We start from the raw sequence: 15120 nt of genomic DNA, 5'->3' as shown, positions 1-15120 counted from the left end.
TACTTGACTTAAATCATCATGCCGAAGAAATATTTTTGAACCAAAACTTCAGTTTTATTAAATACCAAATGTCTAGAAAATCCTGCCACTAGCTAGGGCTTTTCAAGGGTAATCCCAATTCTATGTGGGGATCATTTGCAACGATAAAGCTCACTGTATAAGTCTGATATTTTTCTACTTACACTTGAAATCCTAGTGCTTTGGGATTATTTTAATTACTCCATAGACTCTAGCAAAAGAAATATCCAGTAATACTGAGGAACCAGTTGTGTGGTATAGAAGGAAAAATGCTGCATTTTTAATCTGAGAATGTGTCTTCAATTTCAGTTTTGGGATTAGTTTAGGGCAGATAGGTGGCACAGTCTATAGTTCTGGGAAAGGAGTCAGGAAGACTCATTTTCCTGAGTTCAATCAAGACTGGCTTCAGACACTAATTAGCTGTGTGACTGGGCAAATCACCTCACCCCATTTGTCTCATTTTCCTCACCTGTAAGATGATCTGGAAAAGGAAATGGCAAACTACTCCAGTATCTTTGCCAAGAGAACTTCAAAATGGGTCATGAGGATACAGACATGACTGAAATAAGTGAACAATAACCCTAGTGATATTGGACAAGCTACCTAACCTGTTCCTAACTCAGTTTATGCTTGTATAAAATGAGAAAGTCTCTCGCAAATTCTGATCAATGCAATGACCAACCACAATTCCATATGAATGATGATGAAGAATGCTACCCATCTCCTAGTAGAGAGGTGATGGACTCAAGATGCAGAATGAGGCATTTTTTTTAAACAAAATCAATATAGAAATTTGGATTTAGTCTATTTATTATAAGAACTTTGTATTTTCTTTTTATTAAGGGAGAGGATGGGGAGATTAAAAAGGGATAGGAATAACAGCTAAATTTTTTTAAAAGTAATAAAAGTGATCTTTTCTCCTAAAAATACAGAGACAAAAGCAGAACAAAGACCTGAAAGATGGTCAGATAAGCAAGTCAGTTTTGTAAACCATAAATTTAAGTCATTATATACTTTAAAAAGAAATGCAAGCTGTAAATATATAATACAGACCTGTAGTTTTTGTTTTACTATGTGTATACAAAGAACCATTCTAGTTGGCATTTGTCAAGTTCAGAGTAAATACAGATATTATTCTTAGCAAAAAGAAGGAAGGAAGAAAGAAAGAAGGAAAGAATGGAAGGAAGGAGAAAAGGAAGGTAGAAAAAAAGGAAGGAAGGCTGGAGAAAGAAAAGGATAGAAGAAAGGGAGGGAGGGTGGAAGAAAAGAGGGAGGGAGAGAAAGAAAGGAAGTTGAAAAAGAAGAAGAAAATGAAGGAGGAAGGAAATGAAATAGTTAAAGAAAGGAAAAGATGCCGTGAGAAGAAGAAAGAAAGGAGGAAGGAAAGAATGAAGCAAAGAAAAGAAGAAAGGAAAAAAAGGGAAGGAGGAAGGAGGTTAGATAGATCACCTTTAAGGTTCCTTAAAGAACCTTAGATTTAAAGCTATGATCTTGTAAATCAGATCCTCTTTCTTGTCTTGGAACTGAGGTAACCAAAAAGTCTTCAAAAGAGGAATACCATTTATGGATTATTTGAAAATACCATGGACATTCAAGCAAAAGTTCCCCCCTCCCCAGCCTTGACTTGTAATTCAAAGGGCTATCTTTACCAGTATATCTGTCTTTACTGAGTACATTTAATGAGATTTAAAAATCATGTTTCTGTAAATTGGGTGATCTTAAATGAGCCAGATAGGATATCTATTTAACAGAACCTTATGTATTAAAATCTTGTTGAAATGAAAATCATATTCCATTCCCTCAAAAAAAAATGACATGTTCTACAAATCTAGGGTTTTTTTTTGCATAAGAGATCTCAAAGTATTTTGGAGCCCTCTTATGTCAGTAGCATACATTCCAAAGTGAAATTCTTGACTGTTACCAAAAAAAAGTTTTGTTGTTTTTTAGTTCATCGTCTATTGGTAGAGTTGTGTTTATGGCCATCTATTCTTAGTGAGAGTTTTTGTTAGTCAGGTGACAGAATTTGGGGTTCTATCTGAAGCTGGCATTAGCACCCATGGGTTTGTAAGCAAAATGGGTCAGGTTTTGGTGCTGCTCAATCTGGGATTAGGCCTCTTTTTAGGGCCATAACAACCAACAAATAACAAAAAGTGTATATTCATTTAGCACTTTAAGGCTTGCAAAATTCATTACTTGTATTTGTTCACTGAACAGTCCTATGAGATTAAGGCTATTATTATCCCCATTTTACAGATGAGGAAATTGAGGTTTAGAAAAGTAATTTTACTTTGTGTCACAAATTTAGGTTTTTAATGTTTGGAAGAATTGCACATGTTTAACATGTATTGGATTGCTTGCTGTTTAGGGGTGGGCTTGGGGGTGAGAGAAAGAACAAAATTTAGAACATAGGGTTTTGCAAGGGTGAATGTTGAAACTATCTATGCTTGTGTTTCAAGAATAAAAAGCTTTATAAAAATTAGTTATTTAGCAAATATCTAAAGCATGATTCAAAATTAGGTCTTCCTATGACATCTTGCCTCTCTGAGTTAAGGTTCAATTTGTGGTCTAGGTTTCAAAGTTGGTAGGTAACCAGGGTTTAGGAATGAGCCTGGTGGGAGGTGAGGGCTTTCTCTGAGTCAGGATCAATGTTCACTCTATATCTGTAGTCAGGGCTGGTTCAGGCCAGTATCAGGGGTCAGTCTTAGTGCCGGGATTCAGTTTATGATCAGGATTTGGGGGTTCTTTTGTGTCCAGAGTTGAAAGTTCATTCTATGACTGAAAGGACTCAGTATGAAGCCAGGATTAAGAATTAATCTTTGATTAGGGTAAAGAGAGTCAGTTTACAGAAGGGGCTTACTTAGCGAGCAGTCAGAAGCTAAGTGACCTTCCCCCAATGCTGGTGATCAAGCTCCTGACCTTGTCCTCAGTAACATGCAATTATTAGACGATCACAGAAAGCCCTTAGCCTATGCCCTGCCTGACATAGGTGGTGGTCTGATTATAATAATAATATTTATAACAATTAAAGTAATTACCCACAATTCTTAGAAATGATTATGGCACAAACATTCCTAATTATGCTGATTCATTAAATTATTTAAGGACTAGAGAGCAGTGACACCATTGTTGCTATAAAATGCATGAGAGTTTCTTTGCAGTGGTCCTTCCTCCCGCCTCCCTTCCTTGACTCCTACACACTGTTGACCCAGACTGAATCTGCTTGGTGAGTGGAAAATTTAGAGATGACTGAGTAAATTGCACAACTACTGCCTAAAATCTCATTGGAGAGAAATCCTAAACTTTTTATTGCAGGAATCTGTCTTATTTTCATATCTTCATGGTTTTTTATGGCCAATGAGACTAAACGTTTCTTTGTAAAAGAGGAGGGAAAGCTCCCCAGGCAGGCTCTATGGACCAAGGATAGGAGGAAGGCACAGAAATATTACTGTTGTTTTAGAGGAAGTATCCCCTTCTGCTAAAGCCAGCATATTCCTTTGATTTCATCCCCTCCTTTCCTTGCCAAGAGCTTTCCCATGTGCCATTTCTCCTGAATTATATTTACTTCTTCTCTTGCTCGTTCTCCTGGAAATGTGTCCATATCTACCCAATGCTTAAATAAACCTTGTGGGACTCTTCAGTCCCTCAAGCTATCTTTCTACATACTTCTTCCTTTTCATTTCTAAATTTCTTGAATTTTCAGGTATACTAGCTACTTCCATGTCTTTAGCATTTCTCAAAACTCTACAGTCTAGCTTCCAATTACTATTGTTTCTTGTTGAGTCATATCTGACTCTTTGTGACCCCATGGACCACCACATGCCAATAGTGTCCATGGAGTTTTCTTGGTAGAAATACTGGAGAGATCTGCCAATTTCTTTTCCAGCTCATTTTACAGATGAGGAAACTGAGGTAAACAGGGTTAAGTGACTTATCCAGGGTCACATGTCTAGTAAGTGTCTGAGGCTGAATATGCATATGTCTTCCTGGGTCAGCATTCTATTCACTGAGCCATATACCTGTCTCCTCCAACCCTATTACTGAACTAAAAACATATCTAAATCAGAACTTAGTTCCTCCACTAATTTTACTTTTTTACAAACCTCCTTTTATTTGAAGAGTGTCACCATTCTCCTGATAACCCAGATTTATAACTTTAGAGTCATCTTTAATACCTCTTTCTCCCTTCATATCTAATCTAGTATTAAGCTTTGTCAGCTTTTTTTCTTTATCGCATCCCTTATACCCCTCCCATTTTCTCTACTCACACAGGCATCATCCTAATTCAGATCCTTATTATTTCTTCCTTAGACTACTACAATAGACTTCTAACTGTTCTCTGTTTTCTAATACATCCTTTTCCAAGCTGCCAAAATGTCCCTTAAGGCATAGGTCTAACCATGCTATTCATCTGCACAAACTCTTTAGTGGTTCCCAACATAAAATCCTTAATTTGACATTTTAAACATCCCCTAATATAATTTCTACTTAATTTTATAGCCTTATTTCATTTTACTCTCCTTCATAAATTTTATATTACAATCAAACATTCAATCTCTTGCTTCTGAGAATTTGTCCAAGTTATCTCCCAAGCTCTCCTTTCTCAAAATTTCTAAGGATCCTTGTTTTGCTTTAAGGTCCAGCTCCCTGGCCATCTTTTAAAAAATTTCCCTGAACACTTTTCCCTTTCCTGTTCTTTCCCTTCCTGCACTCTCTCCATCTCTCCTGCCTCCTTTTTTGCCTTCTTTGAAAGCAAGAATTTATTTTTTTATATCTTTGGATTTCCTAGTGCCTATAACAAAACCTTATAAAAAGAAAACTCTTAATAAAGGTTGGCTGAACTAAAATACAAAGATATAGTACAGAAGCAGGTCCTTTAGAGCTCCAGGAAGAATCAGAAAGTGGAACAGTTGAAAGGCAATTTGGCATGTTGGAAAGTAAGTTGCTTTAGATTTAGAAGAAAGCTAGATTTGAATCAGGTCTTAAAACATATTTTCAAGGTGTGAGACCACAGGTTAGCTATTTGCTCTTTATGGGCCTCACTCATCTCATCTTAAATGTGTTAAATGGGGAAAATAATATTTGTTGTTTCTATCACAAAGGGATTTTTGTGATTTTTTTTGGAAGTGTCAACATTCTCCTGATAGCCCAGATTTGTAACTTTAGAGGCATCTTTAATACCTCTTTTCCCCTTCATATCTAATCTAGTATTAAGCTTTGTCAGTGAGGCTCAAAGGACATGATTTATGTAAAGCACTCTGTTAACTTTAAAACTCTATATCAGCCATTATTATTATTATTATTATTATTATTACTGCAGAGAATGTAGTCAAAGTATTTATAAATAACTATTTCAAACCCCAACTAGAATGTCATAAGCATGGACCCTTCATTCATTGGTTAGGTTAAATGATGGTCAACCTAGACCTCTGTCCTAAAGAAGGGAAGAGACTGAATGAAGATTGAGAAGAACAGCATTATTTGAGAACATTATCATCCATTTACACCTGAGCTTCAATCATTCCATTAGATAAATTCTTATCATCTGACTATCTCTGAAGCCATGTTGCCATTCTCCCTACTTTTTTTTTTAACATAGGCCTAATAAAAGTAAAATAGAGTGTCCTCAAGTGAAGAACTGTTCAAATGTAGAATAAACTGCTTCAGGAAGGAGAGAGCTCCTTTTCATCATTGGAAGTTCTTAAGCAAAAACTGTATGAACTTATAGCAGAGATGCTATCAAGAGGATTCTTTTTCAGGCATCAATTAGATTAGAAACTCTATGAAGGGCTGTTCAAATCTAAAGTTCTGCAATTTTTTTGGTTGTATAAACTGCTTTTGCTATTATTACTACCATTATTGTTGTTGCTGTTATTATTGCTGTTGTTAATGTTGGGGAGCAAAAGGGGAATGAAAAGGAGAAAGAGGAGAAGGATGATAAAAAGGAGGATGAACAGGAAAATGAGGAGGAAGCAAACACCACTATGAGAAGATTTAAGTTCCAATGAGGCAGATTTTGGCTTGATGTAAAGAAGCAATTCCTAATTTCAGTCATCCAAATAATTTAACGGACCATCTTTGGTTCTATATCACTTTAAACAAGGCCAGAGGAGAAATTATCAAGAGTTTTTGTAATTTACAGACAGGTGAGACTACAAAGTTTCTAAGGATCATTCCAATTTAAAAGATTATATGTAATTCTGGGTTGCTTGAAGGGGGAAGAAGGGAAAGTCTGCAACATGAAGGGGAAGATAAGTGGGAAGGAAGGGAAGAGGATGCTATGTTAAGGGATCTAGGGGTGTGTGTCTCAAACAGAGGAATGAGGTACCATGGAGAGCCTGGAAGAAGGATTCTAAAGAAATCAGCAGGACAATGGGAATAGTTTCAAAGATCACCAAGGGAGTTCAAGGGATACTGAAACTACTAAGAAATTTTGGAATGGAAAGAAACAGGGAAGGCAGAAGCACACTAAGGTAGTATAGAAACTCTGAGGGAAGGACAGAGAAACGCTGAAGGCCAACCTCATGTAGTAAACGTTTCCTCCTCCTGTCCTCACATCAGAGAGTTTGTGGTTGTCTCCTAGGGAGCTGAAATAGTTGGATCAGCTGGAGGGGGCTTGATGTCCCTTCTTAAAACCATTCACAAGAATTGGACAGTTCACCCATTCTGGATGTCATTTCTTATCCCTCTGTCACCAGAAGGTGTTTCTAAATCCTATCCAATTTATTTTCTATAAATACGCTTTGAAGAGACAATTGTATTACCTCTGAAAGAAGGGTTAGGAAGGGGCAGGCTGAGTAAATAGTTGCCTAAATCTGGTAGCTTTCAGCCAAATTACGCTTATGGAGTAAGCATGCAACTATAGGTCCAGGAAAGCAGAAAGAGGAATCTATAAAAGGGATTAGTATGAGCTGGAGCAAAGTCAGTGGGAGAACCAGTGTAAACACACAGCAAGGAGCGAAGATTAGTGCTACTAAACTGAGCAAGAATAATGAAAACTACAATAAGAGAGCCATTGATTGCTGAGATGCCAGCCAAATCCACCATGAAAACATTTTCTTCATTCTCACCCTTTCCACTTCTTCTTTTTTGGAAAAAGAAACATTGAATTTACACCAAGAGCTGATCTATATCCTTAGAACTAGGGAAACTATTAGGAAAGAGAGAGAACTTAGAGAAAGAGAACAGATTTAATGCTAATATAAGAGCACAGAGAGTGGCCAGAAAGCATCAGTTGAGTTCCCATAGTAACTACCTATTTGGGGGATGTAGAAGAGGGAAAATGATATTAAACAAAATACCAGTAGCTCAAATGTGAAGCTGAGCAGTAGATGCAAGTAGGCAGAGGAAAGACAGAGGGCACTGTGAACTAAAAGTCAAACTCCTTACTATATTGGTGATACCAGTCTACTTTCCCCAATTTCTTCCATTTCTTATTTTCACATACTCTATATTCTAATCCAAATAGTCTGCTCTTTGCCTAATTTGTCTTATATAATTTGACCCATATGAACTCTTATGTTCAAATCAAATACCACCTCTTCTAGAAAGCTTACACTGACCCTCCTGTCAGTAATGACTTTCCTCCTGAAACCTATTAAAACAACTTTGTAATGAATGCATTATTTAATGTTATCTCATTATCTGCTTTGTGTTGCACCACTACATAAGACGATATTTGAGAGAATGGATTATATACATGCATATATATATTTATATACATATACACACACAAATATACACGTTACTAAATTTTGTGTCCTCTTTATTACCAAGGATTATAGAATGATAGATTTATGACTAGAAAGGAACTTAAAGTTGACCTTCAACCTAGTCTTTATTTTGCAGATGAAGAAACTGAAGTACAAAGTGGTAGAGATTGCCCAAAGACAAACATGTAGCAAGTCGCAGAACTTGGATTTGAACACAAGTTTTAGTTCAGTGTTCTAGATGGGTTAAGTGCTTAATAAATGTATTCTACTGAGATATAATATTTATAATGATATATTAAAGTCAATATAGATTCTAAGAGTCAAAAGGACCCTGAAAAAACTTTTAGTTTTACATCCTAATTTTTACAAAGGTGAAGTTAAGGTACCAAGACAGAAAAGGACCATTCTGAAGTCATAGGATAGAACTAAGATCAGAACTATACCTTCTTGACTCCCAATCCGGGTTTGTTCCCATCAATTCTTGTCTATGTTTGAAGGTAAAAATGCAAATAGCCAGAATAGGAAAAAAATATTCTCATGAATTGGCAGCTTCTGGTCCCCTCTTAACCTTTCCTTAAAATTTTTTGGTAGCACATGTAAACCCTCTCCTTCCATGTGACACTTAGACACAGCGTCCCTAAAGAGATTTAAAGTCCTAATATATTAGCAATAATTCTGTCGACTCCTGAATATGGGCTCATTCAAAAACCTATTTAGAGAAAACGGCAGCCATAATATATTAATAGCCTTGGGTTTGCCATGCTTTGGATGCTCTAGTTAAGGACCTTCACAATGATAATATATTGATGCCAACCTTTTAAGTACTATGGAGAAATGTGGTTCAGGGCTTGTCTTTGAAGATTTATCCAAGAGCATTTATAAGGAGAGGGATTAAATGGGATTTGGGAATTTCATATTTTTCCATGTCTAGACTACTAGACTGCTGCTGAGATTTAGGATACAGAAGATCCCCTGACCAGAGGAGGATTTTAATATTGACCTGGAACAAGTCTACTGTTGAAAATCTGCCAGTCTCTATGTTGAACCTGAGGAGATATGATGTACACTACTATACATCAGATTTCCCCCCTACTATCTTCCTTCCCCTTATATATTTTCCTCTTCCTCCTTCTCTCCCTTCCCCCTTTCTCTTATTTTCTCTCCTCTCTTCCTCTTCCTTTTCTGCTTTTCTCTCTGTGTGCCCCACTTCTCTTTACCATTCTTTTAATATTAATTCCTGGGTATTTTCACAAGAAAAACCGTATTACTTCATCTGCAATTATAAACCAGATCCAGTATCTGGTTTATTATTTTAGAGTATGGGCATTAGACACTGCAGCAATTTTAGGGATGAGTCTTAGAAAAACTATAGGGCTATACTCATGTGCAACAAAATCGAGGCAACCCAGTCTGGGAGTAAGAAAGGTAGCAAAACAGAAATTTTTAACAGGGAACAATGAACCTCTTCCACAGGCATTACACAGGTGAAGTGGCTTATAGGATCCAAAATCATAGAATCACACATTTCAAGTTGTAAGACACCTTAGAATTTATAAAGCCTCATAGAGGCTCATAAAGGGAGTTGATATGCCGAAGATTATTTAAGTTGTAAAGTTTAGACTTAGGATTTGAAGTCAGGTCCTCTGACTCAAAACCCAGTGGTCTACACCAGTGGTATCAAATTCAAACAGAAATGGATTCTCAAAATCAAACATCACAAATTAACATAATCTATGACCTGTTGTATTTTCATTTATTTCATTAAACATCTCCTAATTACATTTCAATCTAGTTCAGGCCAGCACTTGGGAGTTTTGGCATAGAGCCTGAGAGTTTGGCATCTCTCCCCTATATCATGCTATTTAAGAGGGATGCAATGCTTGGTGTAAACTCAACTGAACTTCGGGAGGAATGTTTAGGGGGAGAAACATATCCCTGATGAGCTAATCAGAGTTAGTGCAGAAGTGTTTTTGACCAGGATTTCCTAAACTATATGAAACTATTCTATTCCTCCACCATAGACAGCTCCCCACTGTCTGAGTGTGGTCTTGGCAGTTACCTTCAAAAAGAGTATAAGAGGGGGAGGAAAGAGAGGAAACCAAGAAAGAGTTAGGTGCTTAAGTTTATTGGTTTAACAAGTTAGGACCTTTAGTAGTAAACATTTTGCAGACCACTAAACATTCACTACTGAGGTTTGCCATAGCCTGGGGGGGGGAACCATTTTATGGTAAAAGGCTAATTAATTAGTCCCCTGGGACATTAGGAGCTCCCTGAGCACCAACATATCTTAGCTCTTGGCTGAACAAACAAGTATGTTCTCAGTGATGGAATCTCTCTCTCCCTCCTCTAACCCTTACTGGCTTTGAAATGAAAGAAGGGGCTGGTGTTTACATTTGAAATATCTATCAGTAAGAAATGTGTAGTTTGTATTTATATTGGTCATTATTACCACCAGGGGATACACATTTTAAACTACACTTTTAGAAGAGGACAGCCTGTAAAAAAGAATAATTCCTGGGCATCTAGCCCATAAAAATAATGTGGAAATACATTTGGAAATAAACAGAATGGAATGAAATAAACCTGTCAAAAGAATAACATTCAAAGTAATCAAAAGGGAAAAAAAGGTAAGGACTATTAGGCATGTTATAGAATTAGATCAGTGTTTTGCTTTTACCATCACCTTCTGACCTAACCTAAATAGAATCTAGAAAACAATGGGTCTGTGCAAATGATGAATCATAAATAGGATTCTGAAAAGAATCATCTTTCTACAATCAAGTCCTATGCATAATGAGACTGTTGAGAGCCTGTTTGATAGTGTCATCAACAGGGCCATGTCTGGAACATGTCACTTGGCCCTTGAAGAATAGAGCCCTTCAACTATTGTGTAGGAGAAACAGACAATGGCTTAGGTCCTTGCTCATCAGGTTAAGGACTGTTGACCCTAAAAGGCTTTGTTTTGGCCTTAGATAGATACCACCATCCATTCCCAATCCCATTTCCCTTGTCCACACTCTCCATGGCTTTATTGTTAATGTAGGCTGTGACTACTACAGTACTATATGGTAGTACTATATACTATAGTATATACTATACTATAGCATAGCAGCTTCTGGGAGCTACTTTTTCATGAAGATTTGAAATGTATGGTGTGCATATATATGTACAGGCATATATGTGTGTATAATTGGATCCTTTGGACTTATGAGATAGAAAGGAGATCTGGAAATAAAGTACTGGAAAGGGAAGAAAAGTGCCATTACCTTTGTCATTGGGGGAGCCAAGAGACTCGTCATAAATTGTGGTTAGAACAGAAAAGGGGGCATGGCAGGAGAAATTATCTTGGATCTTCCAAGAAAGGCTTTGAGATATACTCAGTTTCCTATTTTAAAAGCCTTGAAATAGAGAAGGACATTTCAGACTCCTCTACAAGAAGTATTCAAATTTCCATTCCTTTTAATCATCCATAGTCATGGGGATCTGATCATGAATGGAGCTCCTTAATTCAGAAAAGTTGGGCCTTTGAGCAGAAATAAACACACTGAACTTGGGCATGATGCTGAAACTGGTTTGGAAGAAAGTGTAAGGTTCACAATGCTAAGAATCTAAATTAATGGCATCATGGCAAATCTTCTCTTACAACTCATAGTGAGGAGTTTTAAGGTACTATTTAGTTTATACACATAAAGCCAGGGTCAGATAAACTACATTCTGAGAAAATACTGATTTCCCCACAAATGACAGGGCAACTATGGAACTTCTTTAGCTTTTGCTCATATGCCAGACAAGTAGAACCCAAGAAAAAGAAACCAAGAGAAACCCAGGCAGCTGATTTTCAAGTTCCCTCCCCTGGCCTGATAGTCACCTGTGCTCAGGAGGTAGAATGGAGTCCCCGTGGTCACCTGTTGCCTACCCATAACTGCTAACAACAAGGAAACCAGTTCCCGGGCAGCATGCATAAGAGAAGAAAAGAAATAAAGAAAAATAAAAATGTGCCTAGTCATGATCAAAACGGCAATTACTCTTTTTTTCTCCTTGAAGATCTTACTATAAAAAAGGTAAGAGAATACCAAGGTATTATTAGAAAGCATTGATGAACCTTCTGTCTCCATCTCAGATAGTGCTTGCAATCAAATGAATGGCCCTGAGAAATATGAATGGCAAGCATACATTCTTGATTCCAAACTACCATTCTGATCAGTAAGGTACCAAAATACACCAAGAGGTGCTTGTGCCAAGAGGAGACATTGTTAATGCCAAAAGAATGGATCAAAGTGAAATAAATGATTAAAGAAACTGATATATGGCATTCCAGCCCTAAGCAGAAAAGCTAACAGTTTAGGTAGAACTGCATAACACATTGCAAGTACCTGGGGGAAGCCAAATGTTATAGGGAGATGGACAGTGCCATGGAAAACATATAAAAAGGGCTGACATGAGGATTTGGAACAGTAAGGAGTTCCCTTCCCCCCTCCCACTCACAGGTTGCAAGAATAGGCAGTTTGTCTGTGGAGAAACACTGTGGAAAACAACATTTTAAACACATAGAACAGAAGCCCAGTTAAAAGTAGGTGCTTGATGTACTAAAACACACCATGAAGTATGGAAAGACCTTAGAAGCTGGACAACAAAAAAGGAAAGCTTTCTGATTGGCTAATTTATTATCATTATGAAGAGAGGCAGTAAGGGACAAATAGACAACCTGATGGCTTTTTAGCTGGATTAAAGTATTTTGGGGCCTGGAGTATTTTGGAATTGGGAAAAGGAGAGGTATCTCATGCTATAGATGATAGATAATAAAGCCCTAAGAAAATCAAAATATGATACTTCAATAATGAACCTCAATGTCTCTATGTAGGGTCTAAGTTAAGCTGTAATAGGTTAATGCTATGAAATGCCATATTAAACCTGACCTCTAAGGACCCTTTCAACTCTAAAATCTATGAAATAACTCATGTTGGCTCAAAACCAATGGATAAAGGTGGAACTTATAGTGTTTAGTTCAGGCACTATTATGGTAAGGAAAAATAGTGGAGCTGTCTTTAGTTGAACTATGTATGATACGTCAATACCAGGAATGGTATATGACACAAAGATTAAAGGAACAATCAGTGCCTGCTGGTTGTTTGGGTTAGAAATTATTGGGAAGCCTTTGAGAGAATTTTTTTTTTGTTTGCATTCAGAGAATTATTCAGATCCAAGTTCCCAAGAAAGATCCCAATGAAAGGTGGAGCTAATTATAAGGAATCATAGGACACGTCTCTAGGGTATGTCTTTCTTATTATAATGAAGAAGAAAGAGGCCAGAGAGCTGTATGTCCCTTGTCCCTACCCTTAGATATTTACATACCTCATTGGTAGCTGGGGTCAACCTTTTGGTAGAAGTTAGTCTATAATGATAAGGCCTTCTAGGAGAATATAGGCCAAAGTATTATGGCCCAAGTTACAGCCCAAATGAGATTAAATGTAACTGAGAAATCTATAACAAAACAAATTAGAATAGAATAAAATATAGATAATGTTAATATGTGGTTTTCTGAATTAATATGTGGCCTACAGGGATGCTTATATAGAGTTAAGTGGTTCTCATTTCTATTTAAGTATGTCACCATTGGTCTAGGTTGTGGGTATATATATATATGATTCTAACTTAAAAATGCATGTAACATCCCATATTCTAGTGGCACCCTGGTCTATCGTTCCCTCTTTTTAAGAAGCCTCTCATTATATGTGGATTTGACAAAATCATATAAGAAATTTAGAGAAGGTCAAAGATTGACTAATTCATTCCTTGTAATACAACAGAAGGAAAAGTTGCCCTAATTAGTCTAATTCTCTAGCTCACAGATCAGAAACCCCAAGGACATAAAGCCTAGTACAAGAGTTTCATACAAGGTTAGGGTTCCTTATTATTCTTTTAGAGTAAGAGGTGTAAGAATTACTTTGCCTTCCTACTTAATTCTTTACAAAATAACTATATTTTTAAAGATTAACTCCAGATAATATACTTAATGCCTTTTGTGCAGAATGAGTTTGGAATAAGTCCCCATATTTACTGAGTAACTAAAACCTTAGGTTATCCTCAATGCCCAGCTCAGGATTATCTGGGGACACTGTCTATCTTTCCTAGTTCTTCAGTAGCCTTCAGTTTAACATTCAGCACTTCATAGGGGAACCTTTAATTATGGTATTTGTGGGGGAAAAACCTAACAGCAACTCTGCCCATTATTTCATGAGGGTTCATAATCCACCCCCCCCAATCCCCCACCCCCCAGGAACTAGGCTCAGATTTCAAATGAGATCAGATACCTCTCCTAATTCCTGGTTACAAGTTCCACATGAGACTCAAAATTCTAGCTTTACTCTCAATTGCTTTCATCACCCTTGAGAGAGGTTCTATCCTCTGAAGGTGAAGGTCAACTAGTTTGTCCATGCCAGTGTTCTACATTGCCCTTACTCTATAGACTGGAAAGGGAAGAGCTTTGACTTTTTGTCAAGAAAAGAGCACAAGACTGGCACAGGAGGTATACATACCAAATAAGTTATCATTTAGATTTTACAGAGATGAAAACTTTTTCCTTTGCTATTTAGTCATTCCAGAGATATGAAAACTGAAAACTTGCCAAATGTAACTATTCACTGAGAGTTTGCTGTATCTGGATTCCTATATGTTTTAGGGGTTTGGGATGGGCATGGCTAATGAGCCTCAACTAAAAGTATCTGTTAATGATGCTACCCTGAGGTTAGAGAACTTGTCTTCATGAAGAATTACTTTGAAGTTGTGTTTTAGATCCATTACAATCTTTTGTCAGTTTTTCCTGTCCCTTGTGCCCATTGCACTCAGCTCTTTCATTTCCTCTTGGAATCATGTGGTGGATAACTCTTGTGTATTTTTCCTCTGACTATTCTCTCTGGTTATTTGTCAGCCTTTCAGATTCAATGTCATAGTGGCTCCTGTTTTTCATACCTCTAGTTACCTTTACCACCACAAACTGGGATAATAGCTAATAAAAAACATTTTTGGTCCTTGATTTTGGATCTAGTTGATTTCTATTAATAATTGGAAATAGATTCTTTCAAACCAGTATCATAGCTTATAGAGTTAGAAGAGATCATGTGGGTTATTTAATTAAACTTCTTTCAACATAATTTAGAATTGTAGAAAGAATTTTTCCAAGTCATCATAGTAAATGGAAAAGTAAAATACTGAAAAATAACAAGCACATTAATACTAGCTCGTATTTATATTATGATTTAAGGTTTGCAAAGTACTCATACTTCATATATGTTATCTCATTTGATCCTCACCACATTTTACTATTAGCTATTATTAGCCCCATTTTACAGATGAAGAAACTGAAGCCGACAGAGGTTCATTGTCACTCTGCTAA

At 36.8% G+C, this 15120-nt stretch overlaps 1 protein-coding gene across 9 annotated transcripts in view; it reads right to left on the bottom strand.

The window, feature by feature from the left end:
- The window catches only part of PTPRT (protein tyrosine phosphatase receptor type T), a 1282972-nt gene that overhangs the window by 179485 nt on the left and 1088367 nt on the right, over positions 1–15120 (bottom strand). For 4 of the 9 annotated variants that reach the window (XM_031953982.1, XM_031953984.1, XM_031953985.1 and 1 more), the window contains one exon: positions 11596–11652. The exons of 4 other annotated variants lie outside the window; for them this stretch is intronic. In XM_031953982.1, coding sequence (XP_031809842.1) covers positions 11596–11652 — 57 coding nt within the window. The remainder of the gene's footprint in view (positions 1–11595; positions 11653–15120) is intronic. One more of the 9 variants, XM_031953983.1, reaches the window with a different exon arrangement.

This window comes from Sarcophilus harrisii, chromosome 2 (genome assembly GCF_902635505.1).
Source record: "Sarcophilus harrisii chromosome 2, mSarHar1.11, whole genome shotgun sequence".
Taxonomy (NCBI): domain Eukaryota; kingdom Metazoa; phylum Chordata; class Mammalia; order Dasyuromorphia; family Dasyuridae; genus Sarcophilus; species Sarcophilus harrisii.
This window is presented reverse-complemented; position numbering and strand designations above follow the sequence as displayed.